The 17,571-nt window shown below is 34.2% G+C and overlaps 1 protein-coding gene across 1 annotated transcript; it reads right to left on the reverse strand.

The window, feature by feature from the left end:
* Positions 1–885: 885 nt before the first annotated feature.
* Positions 886–16,079, reverse strand: LOC128549002 (5-hydroxytryptamine receptor 3A-like). Its single transcript, XM_053524907.1, has 4 exons — positions 15,951–16,079; positions 2,738–2,838; positions 1,244–1,765; positions 886–1,042 (listed from the first exon to the last, which is right to left on the reverse strand). The coding sequence occupies exons 1-4, from the start codon at positions 16,077–16,079 to the stop codon at positions 886–888; spliced, it is 909 nt and encodes a 302-aa protein (XP_053380882.1).
* Between the last annotated feature and the right edge of the window lie 1,492 nt (positions 16,080–17,571).

Below are 17,571 nucleotides of genomic sequence, written 5' to 3' on the forward strand. Positions count from 1 at the left end.
TCAGTCTTTGATGCCGAGTATGTGGACAGAGTAGATGTACAAAGACTGAAGTTTTGACTTTCGTGATATCACACCTTCGGACGTTCAAAACTTCACTTCTTACGCCAAAAAAGGCCTTTCTGGTATAATCAATACCGCCTGAGGACACGAATATGCCGTAGAAGTTAAAGTCTGAACAAAATCTCAAAGTTTCTCAAAATCAATTGATATCTTCATACTTCCAGTCAAGGTTCAATTCAATGTATTTAGTTAAAATCATTAGCCAAACAAAATGTCATTATTCTTATACTTACTGATAGTGTTTCGCATCAAATTTAGTCCAGTTATACATATGGATAATCGAATAACTTAATAAGCAGAAATCCTGAAACTAAGCTTTTTATTTCACATAGTAATGAAGCGAAGTCTTAGGCTTACTTGATATTACATGGAAAACTTTAGAAGCAACGTCTAATATAAATAAAATACACGCATATCGGTGACGTTTTACCCCAAATATATATGAGAGACGTTGAAGGGGAAGGCGAAGGTTGAAATCTCAAACTCTCTAATATCTTTTCAATCTCTTACTTGGTGGTTACCTTTTATTTAATATGGATCTTTTGTTTCTGTTATTGGTTTTTCATTCAGTATTTGCTTCTATGAAAACCATTGATAAAAGAGCAACATTCCATGTTAGCGATAGCCAAAAACATGCTTTATCCAAACAATAAGACGCATTTCTCCATGCTACTTGCATATCGTCATTTTGATTTATTTTCGTCTTGTCCAGTTCGTCTAAATCAGTCACATTATTCCTATCGGTTTTGTTGTGTGTTCTTCTGATAGCAAAAACAAATCTTAATATTCTTGATTTTAAAATGTCCCGCTTGCTGTGGTAAAGTGCTAGACTACAGATCGTAAAGACAATAAAATAAGAGCACTTCCAATCATTTGCAAACCAATATACGCAACAATGACAGGCACACCGTCAGATGTCTGTGGCAGGGAGTTGTTTACTATTGAGAAAAACACAGCCAATGTAAGGGATATTCGTTCCCCACTGTCAACAGGGAGTAAGAACGACAAAGGATTCAGTAACGATGTTAAAACAACTGGTGCTATTAAGTTCAAAATCACGTATGACCATCTGCGTTTGACAGTAAATTTGTACTGGATTATAGTGTAATTGTTCGCATAATTATCGTATGTCTCCTTTAATCTATTCCTTTCTAGTTTTATAAGATCCCATTCCCCAGTTTACCTGAATTGTTGTAAAGAGTCATTACTTTCCACGGCTTCCTGAATGTCTAAAATGTCTAACTCACGGTCATTGTTCAACCACGAACTGAATTCGAATTCACATACTTGTGTGTCAAATGGATATTTATGAATGTCTAAATCTACTCCTACCTCAACATTTAGATACGGCCAGGCTTCAACAAGACCACTGTTATGCAGAATAACTTTTTGCACGTTCTCTGGTTTAATAAACGTCAACAAGTTTTCTTTATTACCTATAAACAAATCAGGCAGCCAAATCGACTTTGCTTCTATGGACAATTTAGAAGTGTTTCTCAATTCTGAAGGATTCCATCTTAGGTATTCGTCAATCCATGCAACACCGAATATAATACGAGCACTTGCAATCTTGTGTTTAATGTCCAGATGGTCTATAGACATATGATACAAGGATAGATTTAGTAACAAAGCGTCTTGAGTTTTTAAAACTGGCAACATATTTTTGCTGTATCCGTCAAACAACATATCCACGAATTCTTCACATCTTGAAATGTAGGAAATATTTTGTCACATAAACAGTCCTTGTATAAAATCCATGAACATATTATGTTGATTAAAAACAACATGTTGTAGATTAAGAAAATAAATATGAACATTAAGACATTTTTATATTTTTATTCTGATATTCTCTAGTTTTTTTTGTAGTGTGATTTCGTTTTCTACACTGTCGTTTCCTAACTAGGATAACATTTGCCCTCAATGACCATATTTGCAAGGCGAATGCAATTAGCAAATGACTACAACTACTCTATGTATTTACATATAAATATGGAAAAGAAGCATTATAAATCTTTGACCACATATCTGTTAACCAGCAATTTAGTTAATAGTTTATATTGATACAAGTCCCAGATGAGTATCAGTTGTCACACGGTCTTGACGGCTATTCAGAACACTCAATTTCTTCAGAATAATTGCCTAAAAGCATCCTCATTCAGTACACAAAGTTTAAAGAAATTCTGTTCGTAGGAAAATTTTTGCCCTTTATACATATAGGCAACTGTGTCATTTACCTTTAAATGATTTTATTCATTACACTAACGCGGAGTGATCATTACAACTATTTTGATGTGTATTTAACGATATTTGCGTGTTTTGGAGGAAATATTAGTCTTATTCCGGACCTTAACAGTGGCTTTAACCTGACTGATGTCATTTGATAACGAATAAAGACTAAAAATGATTTGGTGCACTATACCGTACAGAAAAATGTGAATATCACGAGATATTGAATTAACAGAGGACAAAATGTAGTTTGGCGTGTTCGAAAACATGGTTTCAACCAATTTTATTGGAATAATTAGAATTAAGAAGGAATTCACATTAACTAAGCAACGGATTTCATAAATTGGTACTCAGTTTTGAATCAACTCGCACCGTGTTCAACTGAGGTTGGCGTCGCCTTTATTTGACTGAGGACGGACACTTTGATTGCAATTTTCCAGTCTGCATTTACTTGGTTGTTGACAGATGTCCTGATTGGCAGTTGGAAGTCATGCTTTTCATGACATAGAAGGTTATTCTGATCCAGGTTCCCTTCTTTGAAAGTAATTGTGACTATAAATTAAAGCGCAGTTTAAATACAAGAATAAAAAAAAGATGTTCTGATGTCTTTTTTTTATTCACAACATAGTGTGATAATGAAAGAAGATAAAGTTTTTAATGATATTATACAGTTTATCAATAAAATAGTCATTACATTTATTATTTCATATTCGCCCTGGATTGTCGTATTTGGCAAAGTAAATATGAACTCACCTAATCAATAGCTTTATAAAACCAAGTAAGTTTTCGAATGACAACGTTAAGTTGAATTAAGAATGGATAATTGATAGTATTTAAAGGCAATCGAGAACTGGACTGTATTAACCAAACCAATAAAAAGGAAATCAGTCTTTGTAACTTTTAGGGTTTTTTTTGTGTTCCATGATGGACATCGTTCAAATAGCATTGTTGTGACTGAAGAGCATAATAGGCATTTTCTAGTATTACTAATCATTGATGTTTGTTAAGTATTAAGTAGTTTGTTTTTGCTTGATTGTTACGAGTAATAAATGTTCCAGAAATGAATGCGAGTTTAATTGTACTAATGGAAAGGTATGGATTTTCTTTGCAAACGAAGTCAAACATGACGCTTTAGACGGTGGCACTAGGATGTTATCGATACAAAAGCAAGGACATATTGTCATAAAGAGGCGTATGTAAAATTGATGACCTTTTTGCATGTAGAAAAATATCGACAATATTAATTTTATTAATATTCTTAATATATAGTAAAAAGTTAAGAGTTTATATTATACAAATAAAATATCTACTGGTGAGTTTTTAATACCTAAAGTATTTCAAAGTTTCATTTCTCGATTCAACATATTGTTATTATGTCAAATTGTTAGAAAGATGGGTTGCTGCACGAAACCCTTTTTTGTCGCCTGATTTGTATCTTTTCTTCCATATTATATAAAAAGGACTAAATGTTTTTGGTTTTTTACATTTTCCTGTCCGGTTTTCTTGGAGCACTGAGTCCATTTAATATATTAATTAACAACGTAGAAACGTTAAAACAAATGACATTTAAAGCAGTTTCTATCCCAACTAAAAAACAAATGAACCGGCTTGCAACTCATTAGAGAATATATAAATATATGTGGTAATTTCCCCATATTGCTGACTTTATCGAGGCATCACAATCTGTTAGAATTAATCTTACGTACCTACACACAATTCAGTTCAATTCAATTCGAAATTCATTTATTTATTTATTGACGGTGAACAATCTAACATTACAAACATAAGCTATGTATAACTTTTGACCGACATATTAAAGACAAACAGACCTGTCAATTTGCTTGTTTTCTAGGCCATTCAGTGTATAATTGATAATATAAGAATGTGCATTATTGAAATAAATAACTGTTTTATGTAATTAATCAAGCGATTTCATATTGGTCTAGTAATTTGTCCTTTGGCAGTCGTATTTGCCCAATACGACAACCCTTTTACAAACATCAAGGCCAGATTGAAATCACTTGATTAATAGCATTATTGGATCGATTGTCGATCCAATGTTAACAGTGTAGAAATTCCTTACAGCGGACCGAACAAAAATAGTGTCACATTCAAACAAATATAATTCCATGCGATACATTTTGTCAATTATCAAAATATAATTATTTTGGCACAACGGTATTTTCAGCTGTCGAACGTAAAAAATTACAAAAATTTTAACGTATTTTTCAATCAGTATGATATACATTTCAGTTGTTTTTTCTGACTGCAGTAACATATTAATGCGCGAAAACTAGGTCACCGAACAAACCTAGGTAAGGTAAGGGAGTTAACCCTGTTACAGTAGATATATATGACTTTACTTCATAGGATAGTTGAACATAGTGACTGAATCCATTAGGCAAACACATGCATTCCTATATCAAAAGTAAAGGTCATACACATGTGGCTAAAAGTCTAAATTTGTATACTCTTGTGTCTCCAGTTTATAACTTTAATCTTGTAAACGTTCTCCTGATATTAACACATATATGTGTAAAATCTGTGTTGTTCAGAGACAATGGATCCTCCAGTACTTCCTGTCCTTTGATATTACTTAATGCAGTTATAATATCCGCACGCGTGTATGGAGAAGGTTCAGCATAAAAACAAATATGTGACAAGAGGTGCACAGTTTGTTCCTATAGCAATACCAATTACCTATCGGTAAACTGCATTTCTTTTGAATAAAGTCAGTAAGTTCTGCGAAACACGTTTCGATACATATCTTGCACTGAAAAAAACTGAAAAATAAAATTACGGTTTGCAATTCGCATCGCAAAATTCAAAATTATTTTTGCTGTTTGCAATTTAATTACAAAGCGTTAAAAAGATTTAAATATTCATTTTAAGTCTAAAATGCCCTAAATACTATATTACTTGGAAACCGGATCGACGTTTAATATATATCTTGAATAGACCTAGAAAAAAAAACATTTTGCTATACGAATAGCAATCAGGGCGAAATATATAATTTAAACCCTAAAATGCTGTAAACAATACTATCTTTGAGAGAAACCAAATCAAGTATTGATACATCGTATCTAGAAAATTGAAAAATTACAAGGTCGCGAAACAAGGTTTTCAACGTAATACAAACTTACGTTAGCAACTGCGCATCTGTAATGTTCATCAAAGTTCAGAGAACAACTGAGGTTCAGGACACTCTCCAACTTTTGTCTCATTAAAAGCCATATACACACTAAGACTGAAGCAAATATGTCTACCCAAGCTAAAGATATCGAGTGGAAAATGTATTTTGTCCTTTATCTTGACTCGAGTGACCAAAAGTTACTGTCCTAAACTTTTTCTACATGAAGTTGTATACATAACAAGGCTAAGTTATGTACACACCAACTTTACACTAAATATCATTCTTAACTAAAGTTACTGAGCGGGAGCATTTTTTAAAAAATAGTGAACTGACCTTGACCCAAGTGACATAAGCATCAAGTTTAGTGACAACAGATGTACCCAAACTTAATGTACTGAGCGGAATCCATTTCTTAATTTAGTTACAGTATTAGTGATGTTGACCTTGACCAGTAACCTCAAATAAAATGAAATTTAACCGCCTTGGTAGCCTAGTGGTAGAGCATCCGCTTCGAGTGCGGGAGGTCGTGGGTTCGATCCCCGGCCGCGTCATACCAAAGACGTTAAAAATAGTACTAGTAGCTTCCTCGCTTGGCGCTCAGCATTAAGAGGGTAGTGCTAGGACTGGTCAGCCCGGTGTCAGTATAATGTGACTGGGTGGGGTATCATGTCACGTGTCTACGGCGTGATATTCCAGTGAGGCAGCGCTATAAATTTGGGCATTGTGCTCACTGCTACAAGCAGGCACCGTCGTTTATATGACTGAATAATTGTTGAAAAAGACGTTAAACCCGAACACACACACACACACACACACACACACACACACACAAATACAATTTTAACTGTCATCATCTCCACCTAAGCTACCTTAGGCCAATGAGGAGATACCGTTTTTTTCTATTTTAAGTAACAGTGATTGGCCTGGCTGACCCCAAGTACAATCGAAATCTTTTTTCTCAATAAAAGCTTTCTACATACAAAATTTAGTAACAACAGGTTTAATTGAGTGAAAATCATTTTTAACTATTACTTATTGTGACCTTGACCTTGACCCAGCGATCAACACTGCAGTTTCTACTTTCATTTCTACTTTAGTCACCTGCAAATACGTTTCACCTCTGATTCTCATTCCTAGCTAAAGTTATTGAGTGGAAACCGTTTATTTTCTACTTTTAGTGACCGTGACTTAAATGACAACAAACTCAAAAATGTATCTATATACAAAGTTTGGTGACAATAGGTATACCCAAAAATATATATATCACCTTTTTTCTATTTCAGTAACAGTGACATTGACTTTGACCAGAGTGACTTAGTTAGGTGCATCATTTTTGGTGCCGATATGTAAACCTAAACTAAATACATTTTGAATGTTAAGCGGAAATCATTTTTTTTTATATTTTTACTTACAGTAAAGCTTATGTTTAGACATTTAAGAGAAAAGCCACAATATTTTAAATATGCTGAAGTCAAATCAATGTTATATCTTGAAAGTCAAGAGGAAAGCCACAATTTCAAAATGCTAAAGCCATATCCATGTTATATATCTAGACAAAAATAAGGTCGCAATATTCAAACCATACTGGAGCCAAAACATCTTATATCAGAACAAGCGGATTACATATCCCGCTGTCAGTTTAAGAATTTCTTCAGGGTTTTTCTTTAAGTTCATTTGACTCGAACATGTCATTATTAGTATTTCATTATTCTTATGTAGAAATGCCCCTGTTGCTGGTGATGTAAAATTGTATCTATTATTGTCGATATCGAAATGTCTTAGTTACTGTCAATGTCGTTGTAAAATGTCTTTATTGCTGATTATGTAAAAATGTATATGTTGCTGTCGATATAGAAATGGCTCTTGTAAAAAGAAAAGGTAAAAGCACATTCTTAAACACTCATTCTTTTTTTTCAGACAAATATAGTAAGATTCCTCGAATAAAATACTTTCATTAGCGGAACATGAAAAGGAAAGAAATAGTCCACCGCTTTGGAACTTCGATGTCTGAGGAAAAAACCTGATACAAGATTTGTATCGTTCAAATTACGTTGATTATATTTTATAAATACATGACTGTCGATATAGTTGAATAAAACACAATAAATTTGGCCCTCGGGTAGGGATGGAACGTCAGTAATGTTAGATATTCAGATATATGATTATCTATTCACACATGATTCAAACGTATTCCTTCAAGCACATTATTTACTTGAATATAAATGACAACAGGCTGATGTTTCTGAATATCGATTTGTATATTGCTTATGTCACTACGTGCACCTTGAGACAGACAGGAATATCATTGTTTAAGCGTGTTGATTCACAAATATTTTAAAGGCGTTCCGTCTAGAAAGGATAACCACTGACTCACTCTATAAAGTTATATCATCCTGCTTTGGCAGACACATACTCGTACTTATACCTACATACATTTTTGATGAGACGGGTGTGGGTGGATAGGAGAACAATACTTATTAAAAGATGATGCTAGTAAAGGTAGAATACAATACTGATTCACAATACTGATTCACCTTTTATACAGCCGTTTTACATTATACCATTTAAAAATGTTAAACATTGGTTCCTAACATTATAAAATAAGAAGGAGAAAAAACGGGACCGGGAAAATCCACTCGAGATCCACTAGATACGAAATACTGAAATAACCGAAGTCGAGATAACGGTTTTTAGGCTGGCGATATTCGCCAGACTATTATAACCATATATCGAGTTTCTGTAAAGTTCAACAGGTGCTGAGACTGACAACACAAAATATAATTTCATGCGCAATTCAGATAGTCCGCCACGTTAATCAGTTTTGCCATAGAGTTGTATAAAGATTGTTAAACTTACCTATTTCAATAGATCTACTTGCGCAAACATGTTATTATAATGTTTTATTTTTCTAACGGTAAACACTTGAAAGATAACATTAGAAAACATTACATAATGATGGTAAATTAATTCGCCTCCATGAATGAAATTTCCGTATGAATGGAACTAACTCAACGTTGACCGCTTCGTTATAGATTATGACCTCCGTCTATAAGGAGCTAAGTAAACAAACGCTGGTTCCGAGAAACAATCGTCGATATGAATTATACTGCGCATTATTCGACGAACTGACATAACGTGGAAAATAAGAAATATGAAATATCAATTAAAATGAACTTATAGTGATATGAGTTATGTCAGGTCTTATATTTAGGGCTTAAGTTTTAAGAAACTATTCTTTCAGATCATTTGCTGTAGGTACTAAGGGACGTAATCGCTGCGTGATTGCCCCAGTAACGTGATAAGAAACAAAGACCACATTATACCTGTTTTAGGCTATTTTTATACTAAATTCGTTTTAAACATTCTGACGAATACTGAAAGATATAATGTAAAAAGCGCTTTGTCACCAATTTGCTTTAAGGGTGGGGGTGTAGATGTAGCGAGTTTTGTTTAAACACACGTTTTCAACTTTTTTCAGGTTATATTAAGATAGTGGACCCGTATTGGTAATGTTTAACAATTGCACTAACTTGATACAGTTCTGAAGTTAACATATTTCGCGCTGTGATTCATTTTTAAATGACTTTTACCGTGTCGTTGTTGTTTGCTTGTTCGTTTTTTATTTGATAAATTATGTCTTTTTTCCTCCAGCTGAAACAAAGACAAATTTCAAAGTGATAGCCATTGTGCAAAACGATCACAGAGAATTCATTTTACCAAATTTTTTTCTAAATGAAACCTCAAAATATTGCGTAACAATTATAAAACACAAAATAAAATTGGCGATAACAATTTTTCTGGGGAGCCTCGAGTAAAAGGATTTAATCGGAAAGAAATTAAGCTCCAACTTTTGAAAATTATGACCTTGCTCTATGCATAAAGAACCATAGGGCAGAAGTAAAACCTACCTATATACATTTATTCAAAACTTTGTAAAAATAAATGCAAAATCAAGAACTTTTACAAATGTAATTAAGTAATTTTCAAAGATGTCTAAACATTCACCTTTCAGGTCAAATTCATGTGAAACAGCAAGAAATGACTAATCGAATAAAACATTTCCGCTTTTGTACGACAGATCAATGATAATATGTCTTAAAAAACAACAGTTCATCTTGCTCGAAAAAAAGTTTGGTCCTAGTAGGATTTGAACCTACGCCCTCCTGAAAAATAGTTAAAGTAATCTCATGGTAGGAATTGAATACTCTTTAAAAAAATACATTATTACGGGTACGTCAATTTTCCTAACCATCGTATTAAGGAAGCAACATGACTAGACAATAATCATTAACAGTCCGGTTTATAGCAGGGTTCGAGCCCAAAATTTCCCTCATATCGACAAGAAAACCGACCCATTTGATCAATGTTCATACATTCACACATAATGTGTGTGTTGGGTGGGGGATTGCATATCGAAATATAGATGTTGTGTTTGTTACCTTTATATTTTATCTGATATTATGTCCCTCAATGTTGATTATCGCTTCGTAAGAAACATATATAAACGGTTATGGCACGCCAATTGTCCAATAATAACATTAACCCAGGTTTACGGTAAAAAAAGTAGAATTAACAATTACAGATAAACAAGGGTTTTCGAACGTAAAACCAGGTTTTTCTAATACTTACCCATATTTAGCGAAAAGACGCTCGTGAACCCAGGTTTCAACTAGGTTTTTCAATTGAACTTTGAATTTCGGCCGTTATTTTAAGTTCACGAGCGTGAACCTATGTTTATGGGAGTAAACCAGGGTTCTCGGGTGTAAACCATAGCTTACGAACGTGAACATATGTTAACGATCAAGAACTCAGGTTAACGACCGTGAACATGGGTTTACAATCGTAAACATAGGTTAACGCTGGTGAACATAGGATAATGACCAAAAATCATAGTTTTGTTCGAATAACCAAGTTTTTCGAACTTAAACCTACGTTTTCGTTCATAAACTATGGTTCACGCTCGTAAACCCAAGTTCATGGTCGTAAACATAGGTTCACGTCCGTATACAATGGTTCTCGGCAATCAAATTATCCAACAATTACATTCTTTGTCGAAAAATTATGATTATCGAATACTAACATAAATTTTCGAGCGAACACACAGTATAACGGGCTTAAACTATAGTTTACTCTCTTGAACCCATGTTTACGTCCGATAAACTAGGTTTCTCGATTGAACTTTAACTTGGATGCACAAGTTAATCAAGATCACAACAATACCCTATGCTCCCCTTAGTTTAATATGGAAAACCCATAATATCTAAGATTTTGCAAACATCTTTCCCGCACAGCTTCCATTCAGTGTTTTGTGGTAGCCAGCCTTTCTGTACTTTCAGTACTTTGATTGACATATGTTCTCAGCTGATATCAGTCAAAATATGGAGGTCAACAGTCGAAGGCATGTGCAGTGTAACAAGAAATGACCGTTTGGTGAATTTTCAACGCACTGACTCGGTAAATAGTTTGGGGCATGACCGTTCGGTGAATTGCATACGCATCGGCGGCGATTAAATAATTGACCACTAAACTATCTATTGTTTTGATAATGGATATTAAAGCATTTACATTAATTAATTTATGTACATAATCAATTCTGCAAATCTTGAAAGTCACTAAATATTTCATTAATTTGGCACCACTGTTATCTGACCAGAACATTTTATGTATTTCTAATATCGTAAAGTCCTATGACCTTCCACTGCAGCACTTTCTACTTTAAATGTATATGCAGTGTTGTAATAGTCTAGGTAAAGGATACTTTACGTTACAAAACGGCAATATTGACGTCACACCGACATATTATTTTGCGTCATACAGGCGTCCCACATTTGATCTACTAGTTTATACAAAAGACGTTTTAGAATTGAAATAGTATGAAGACACATAGTTACACACCGCATTGATTATTGGGCACGTAGAATAACTCACTTGACGTCTTCATACTTTTAAGTTATTTCGCAGCAGATGTTACTTCCCGTATCTTATAACTGTTACGATACGGTTACGCGAGGCGACATTCTATATTTGGCTCCATACATGCGCCGTGAAATAATGCTTCGAAATTTCATCTACTTGCTTACATAAAAGACATATTAGAGTAAACAAAATATATATAAGAACCATGTTTAAACATATCTCAACAACACGAATCGGCTACACCCCGCGTGTATAATTCACAGTGGCTACCCACTTGTGAAATTATTCCACAGTCATATAACGTCTTCGTATTAATTCGATATTTAAAACATGGCTCTGCTATGTGCCATTTCTTAATTAGGACACTTTTAAAAACTAAAAAAAAATGGTCGAATATTTAACTGTACAGATCATGATTCTAGTGTACAACATTATTTTTACAATACCATCAATTTGCAAAACGATATTGATGTTTTTTCTATTTTTTTTTATTCTGACAGAATAATAAACAATGTTCAAGTAGAAGTGTTTCCTCTGAAACTACTTTTACTAATATTCTTAATTTGAGAATTGTCTCAACGGTAATTTGAACTGCTGCTGTACTTCAGATAAGATTTTGGTATTTTCATGTATTTCTGTGTGAATGAATTTCATTTTCATTGTCAAGCATGGTGAGAAATTTCTCACACAACCTTAGTGGAAGACCACATCAATTATTGATAGATTTAAACTTTAAACATGTTTTTCTAAACTGAAAACTTATATTCACAACTGAAAGCGGAAACAATTTTGTGTTTTACAATATATGTCCGTTGGCAAAGTATCTTGTCCGGCTCAACAGGCAATGCAATCTATTAAATATTTATACGAATTAAACATGTACATTCTATTAAAATACTACATTAAATTATTTAGAAAGTCGCAACGTTGGTGTTTGGATGTATTTCTCGCCGCAACTTAACAAAATGAAGGTAAGACATTTTTTTATTAAATTAGATAGAAAGACATGTGAGGATATATTCACATATATAACTTAAAACTATTTCTGTACATTAAAGATTTTTTAAATCAATAGTTTAAAAGATATTTTAATATAGGGACAAAGCCCTAGTCGTGAAATACATTAAATGTTTTGTCAATAACTTTGTCTCTGCACGGAGAGTCCAGCGAAATAATAAGAATGTGGTTAGAACCTTGCAGATGGGTGTATAAAATGTTCTATTACAGTTTACTGTCATTTAGGCTATATTGAATAAGAAAGCGCTTTATGACATCCCATCATTTAGGAAAATGTTCAACCCTATGTAATGGTGTTATTTTTTACTTAAAATAAGATACCACCACGAAGACAATGTGTACAAATGCTGAATAAAAGACATTTAGTATTTCAATAGGTGGTAAAATATAAGAAAAATATGTTTAAAATAGCTTAGAACCCTTCATTTTATGATAATTGGTATTTCATACCTGTAGACTATAGATATCGGAAATTTCAAGATAACTTTCAATTTTCAAAAATGCTGCAATTCTTATGACGTTTCATTTTGGATGGAATGTTTCAGTCATACTATGGGCAGTGAGGAGCATTAGACCCGCCCGCGGGATGCTACCTCGTTGTTTTACTAAACTTATCCGTTGTGTACAAATCCATACATACATTTCTGTTGAGTTTATTTTTACGGGACTATTTTCAGTTATCTTAATATTAACAGTTTGAATGGCCATAGAATGTGTGTATTTTAGAAAACAATAGACACTCAGTCACTACAATATCATCCTATAGGTTACTCTTCTGTGTTTATAAATGTTAGGTTACTATGCTGTATCTTGAAATTTTGTTATAAGTTAGGTACCAGTCTGATAATGTATTAAGAATGAAGAAGTGAATTAGAGTACCACATGGGTTTTTCATCAGTTCTTACAAAATTATAGGGGTTTTTTTTTTGGTTGTTGTTGTTGTTTTTGACAAAGTTTTAAAATCAGAACCACGATATACCTTGCAATGTATTCAGGAAATCTAAATCTGTGAAAACTACACCATTAGTAGTACCAAAAATATACAATTATCTTGCATATGGTTCTATTTGACATAATAAACATGACTTATTTGAGTGGTATATTAATTCATGTGTTTGACTAATATTAGCAAGACTACCTGAAGTCGAAAATTATCTAGATGAATCTTAGTGGATAGAAACTGGAGGTCATCTGAACGAAAAATAATTCGTTCGAACTACGTTTCGTCCGCCGCATTATGATCATGATTATTTGAATATATTTTTGCCTTTGAATTTTGTTAGAACATCTTAATTAATTCTTGGCGACTTAAATGAAGATCAACTGAATATACAAAATAATAAGTTTCGTAATATTTTATTGGTAAATATTATAACCAAGCAAACTTGAGTGACTACTCACTAACTGACCCTAATTGATCCTATAGCAGTTTCAAATTATATACCTGCTATGAAATCAGGTATTAATATTACGCCTAAAGATATCCGTGATTACTTTACATTCGTTTTTAATCGATTTGGATAAACATCTTCTGCTCCAAATAAAGGTCGAATACGGAATTACAAACAGCAGATTTCCTATTAAACGATTTTCAAATCGAATTACAGACTGGTCTTTTCTTAATCTTAGCTTGCGTTTTATTCATAGCGAATCTTTCAGATTTAGCAACGCAATGCATACTTACTAGTATAATGTAACTGTTAAGCCCTATGACAGGCCGTGGAATGACTATGTGATTCGTCGTCAAATATCGCGTAAAAGAGATTGTCAAAATTCTATTAAGCCATTCGACTTGCCAGCTTTCAAACGAATAGGAATTTGAAAAACCACGCTCTGTACGAAATATGGTAATAGTAATTCATTTTAAATAAACATATTGTTTGAATGATTACTTTGCCTCTATTTCTACCATTGACACTTCCAATACAGTAATACCTTAAAAAATATAAATATACATGACAAGGAAATTATTGCTATTCAAGTTGAGCTCATTAATTAAAAAAGCAAGCGGACCAGATTAGTCACAGAATACTAAAAAACTGAGTTAACTGTATGCGTGCCCCTATATGTATCTTGGACAATCTATCTATCTTCCGTTACTGTCTAACCCTTAACAAGGACGTAGACACTTTCGTGCGCGTCAAGCCACAAAGATTGTTAGTAGAAAAGAAAAGGAAATCGGATCAAAATAACAGGGAAAGGGAAATTTGTTAGTGATTTAAAAGATAAAAACAGAGGTGAAGAGCAAGGTTACATGGTGAAGTGTGTTCAATGTTGCAAACAGCTGCATTGAACTGCTTAGGGGTTGGAAGAAAGGGATTGTCATGTGGAAGATTATTCCATAGGACTATAGTCCTCGGTAAAAAGGAGTATTTGTAGCAGTCAATGGTTGCAGCGATTAACTTGTAAGACAGTGGGTGATAATGGCGTGATTGCCTAGTTACGGGGATGAGGTAATCTTCCATGGGGATTGCAACCAGCTAATTTGAGATTTTATACACAAGAGAGAGTCGGGTGATATTACTTGCGCCATTTTAGACTGTATAGCATGTCAGTGACACTTGAGGTGCGGCCAAAGCCTGATATGGCCGAATGCGTGTACGTCTATAAACCGCTTCTATTTGGGTTTGTGTATACGGAGACCAGACTTCGGAGCAATATTCTAGCTGTGGTCTGACGAGGGTCTGATATGCCATGGACTTGTAAACCTTTATATTCCTGTGGAGGAATCCTAGTTTGTGAGTTGCCTTTTTGGTTGATCTATTTATGTGGACGTCCCACGACAGATCGTTTGAGATATTCACGCTTGTACTGTTTAGGATCATGGATTGAAGTCGGTTGTCATCCATTTAGGGTTTCACCACGTTGACCGTAGTTATGCATTTTAAACAGGACTTTCTCATAGCTCACTATATAGAATGCTTTGTTTAAATCTAAAAGTATCAGGTCAACATGTTGTTTGTTGTACACTGATTTGACAAGGTCATTCAAAAGCAAAATTAGTTGTGTCACACGGATATTTTTCTCGGAAAACATGTTCATGATGTTGGAGATTGTACAGAATGCCAAGGTTTGTAAAGTGTTTTGTAACTGATGAAGACACTTTATGCTCCATGGTTTTGCAAAGTACACATGTGAGGGATAAGTGTTTGATAGATTTTTGGTAGAAATAATTTATCACGATACTTAATCGGCAGTTTGTTTTGCCCAACGCAGTAAAATATTCCAGTTAATTGCATATCTATTTCTTTGATTTGAATTTGTGTTAATTATTCGTAAACATGTTTATAAATTTTACTTTGATAATCTTACGTATTTACCCGAAACAATTCGGTTTTTTACCTGGTCTAGGTAGACCATCCCACATGACTTTTGGATTCCGTCCACCTGGAGTTAACGTCTCGATTCAGCTGTCATTTTGCCTATATTTGTCTAATTACGTGGCTGAATTTCATAAAATAATGTGTGTCGAAGACAGCAAAAATGGATGCTATCCTCCACACAAAATGTCTGCAATCAGTTTTCAGTATTTTTCTCTAACACGTCGCCAATCTATACAGTTAGTGAAGTATAATAAGGAAAATATAGGCAAATTTACCTGAATTGGTACATTTTCTCCGTGTGTACGATTGGGTTGACTGCTCTGCTGGTCATTCCACTGATAAACAGTTGAAAGATAGTTATCGTCAGATATGTCAGGCTTTGACAGAAGACAATCCGCTTGCATGGCTCTAAAGCCGCTGATATTTGGTATGATATGCTAATCTATTAATTACGTCTATTTGAGATTGCAACGGACAAGTAACGACCTCCCTAACTTGAGTCAAAAACTAAAACACACAATACCCCGAGAATCAGTCCTCGATCCTTATTCTTTTTAGATTTTAGTATATGCACATTGCAGCCATAACTCGCCTTTTTGCCGCAAGTTCTCTACTAGCCACAAACTTTATAGAAAACACTTTAAATAGAGATCTTAGTATACTACAGGAATGGCCCCACTGGTCACACTGGTGGTTAATTAATTTTGATAAAAAACAAGAGCTGTCACTAATGGTGACAAATGCCCCCGCAGCACCTTGACCTTTGACCTGGTGACCCCAAAGTCAGTAGGGTTGATGTACTCATAAAGTACTATCAGTATGTAAAGTTTGAAGGTACTGGGTGAAGTGGTTCGCGAGTCAAGTGCCTTCATGCAAAAAGTTAACGTTGGCCCCTGTGACCTTGACCTTTGACCTGGTGACCCCAAAGTCAGTAGGAGTGGTGTACTCAATAAGTACTATCAGCATGTGAAGTTTGAAAGTCGTGGGTGCAGTGGTTCGCGAGTAAAGTGCTTTCATGCAGAAAGTTAACGTTGGCCCCTGTGACCTTGACCTTTGACCTGGTAACCCCAAAGTCAGTAGGGGTGGTGTACTCAATAAGTACTATCAGCAGTTGAAGTTTGGAGGTCCTGGATGCAGTGGTTCGCGAGTAAAGTGCCTTCATGCAAAAAGTTAACGTTGTGACTAACGAACTAACTAACTAACGAACGAACGAACGGACGGACGGACAGTTGAAAACTAATATGCCTCCCTTCGGGGGCATAAAAACCAAATCGGAATTCTCTTTGAGTGAGGAGTAACGTCTGTTTCTTCTTTTTTTGTAAGGACGCAGTTAAAAAATGCCGAATATTATAAGCATCTTTGAGTTAGGCGAATTGCACGAACATATACGTTATATTATGACAACTGCTTTTAAAGTTCTTGGTTCCGTTTAAACTAAATTCCTTAATCAAAGCTTCATTCCTTGCATGTGACTTATTCCTGAATAGATACTCTGATATATACAGACACTAGATAAAGTTGATCGCATAAATTTTGAAACTCATATTCTTGGGGACATTAACATTAAGTACATACCTAACAAAATATCAGACCATTTTGTTAATAAAAAATGGCAAGATGTGTTAATGAAATCTGGCTTGACACAGTCAACTTACCGACACGTGTTACAAAGGACAGCTCGTCTATCATTGATCACAATTACACAACTGCGATCTAATAACTTAAGTATTAGTACCCGCTTATAGTATTTATAAGTGATCACTTCCCAATATGTTTTACAAAATCACTAAAACATACAAAAACTAAAAACCAAAATAAAACACATAAAACTATAACTTACAGTTCTTTTAAAAGATTTGATGAAGTAAATTTTAGGAAAGAACTCTCTATTGCGCC

The sequence above is a fragment of the Mercenaria mercenaria genome, chromosome 2, assembly GCF_021730395.1.
Source record: "Mercenaria mercenaria strain notata chromosome 2, MADL_Memer_1, whole genome shotgun sequence".
Taxonomy (NCBI): Eukaryota; Metazoa; Mollusca; class Bivalvia; order Venerida; family Veneridae; genus Mercenaria; species Mercenaria mercenaria.

Excerpts from the sequence above, each read along its gene's own strand:
- LOC128549002 (XM_053524907.1), bottom strand. The coding sequence starts at position 16,079 with ATGCAAGCGGATTGTCTTCTGTCAAAGCCTGACATATCTGACGATAAC. Across the intron at positions 1,766-2,737 it reads GGACATCTGTCAACAACCAA|ATGTGAAGAATTCGTGGATA; the intron begins GTAAATGCAGAC and ends CTACATTTCAAG. Across the intron at positions 1,043-1,243 it reads GACTCTTTACAACAATTCAG|TGGGGAACGAATATCCCTTA; the intron begins GTAAACTGGGGA and ends CCCTGTTGACAG.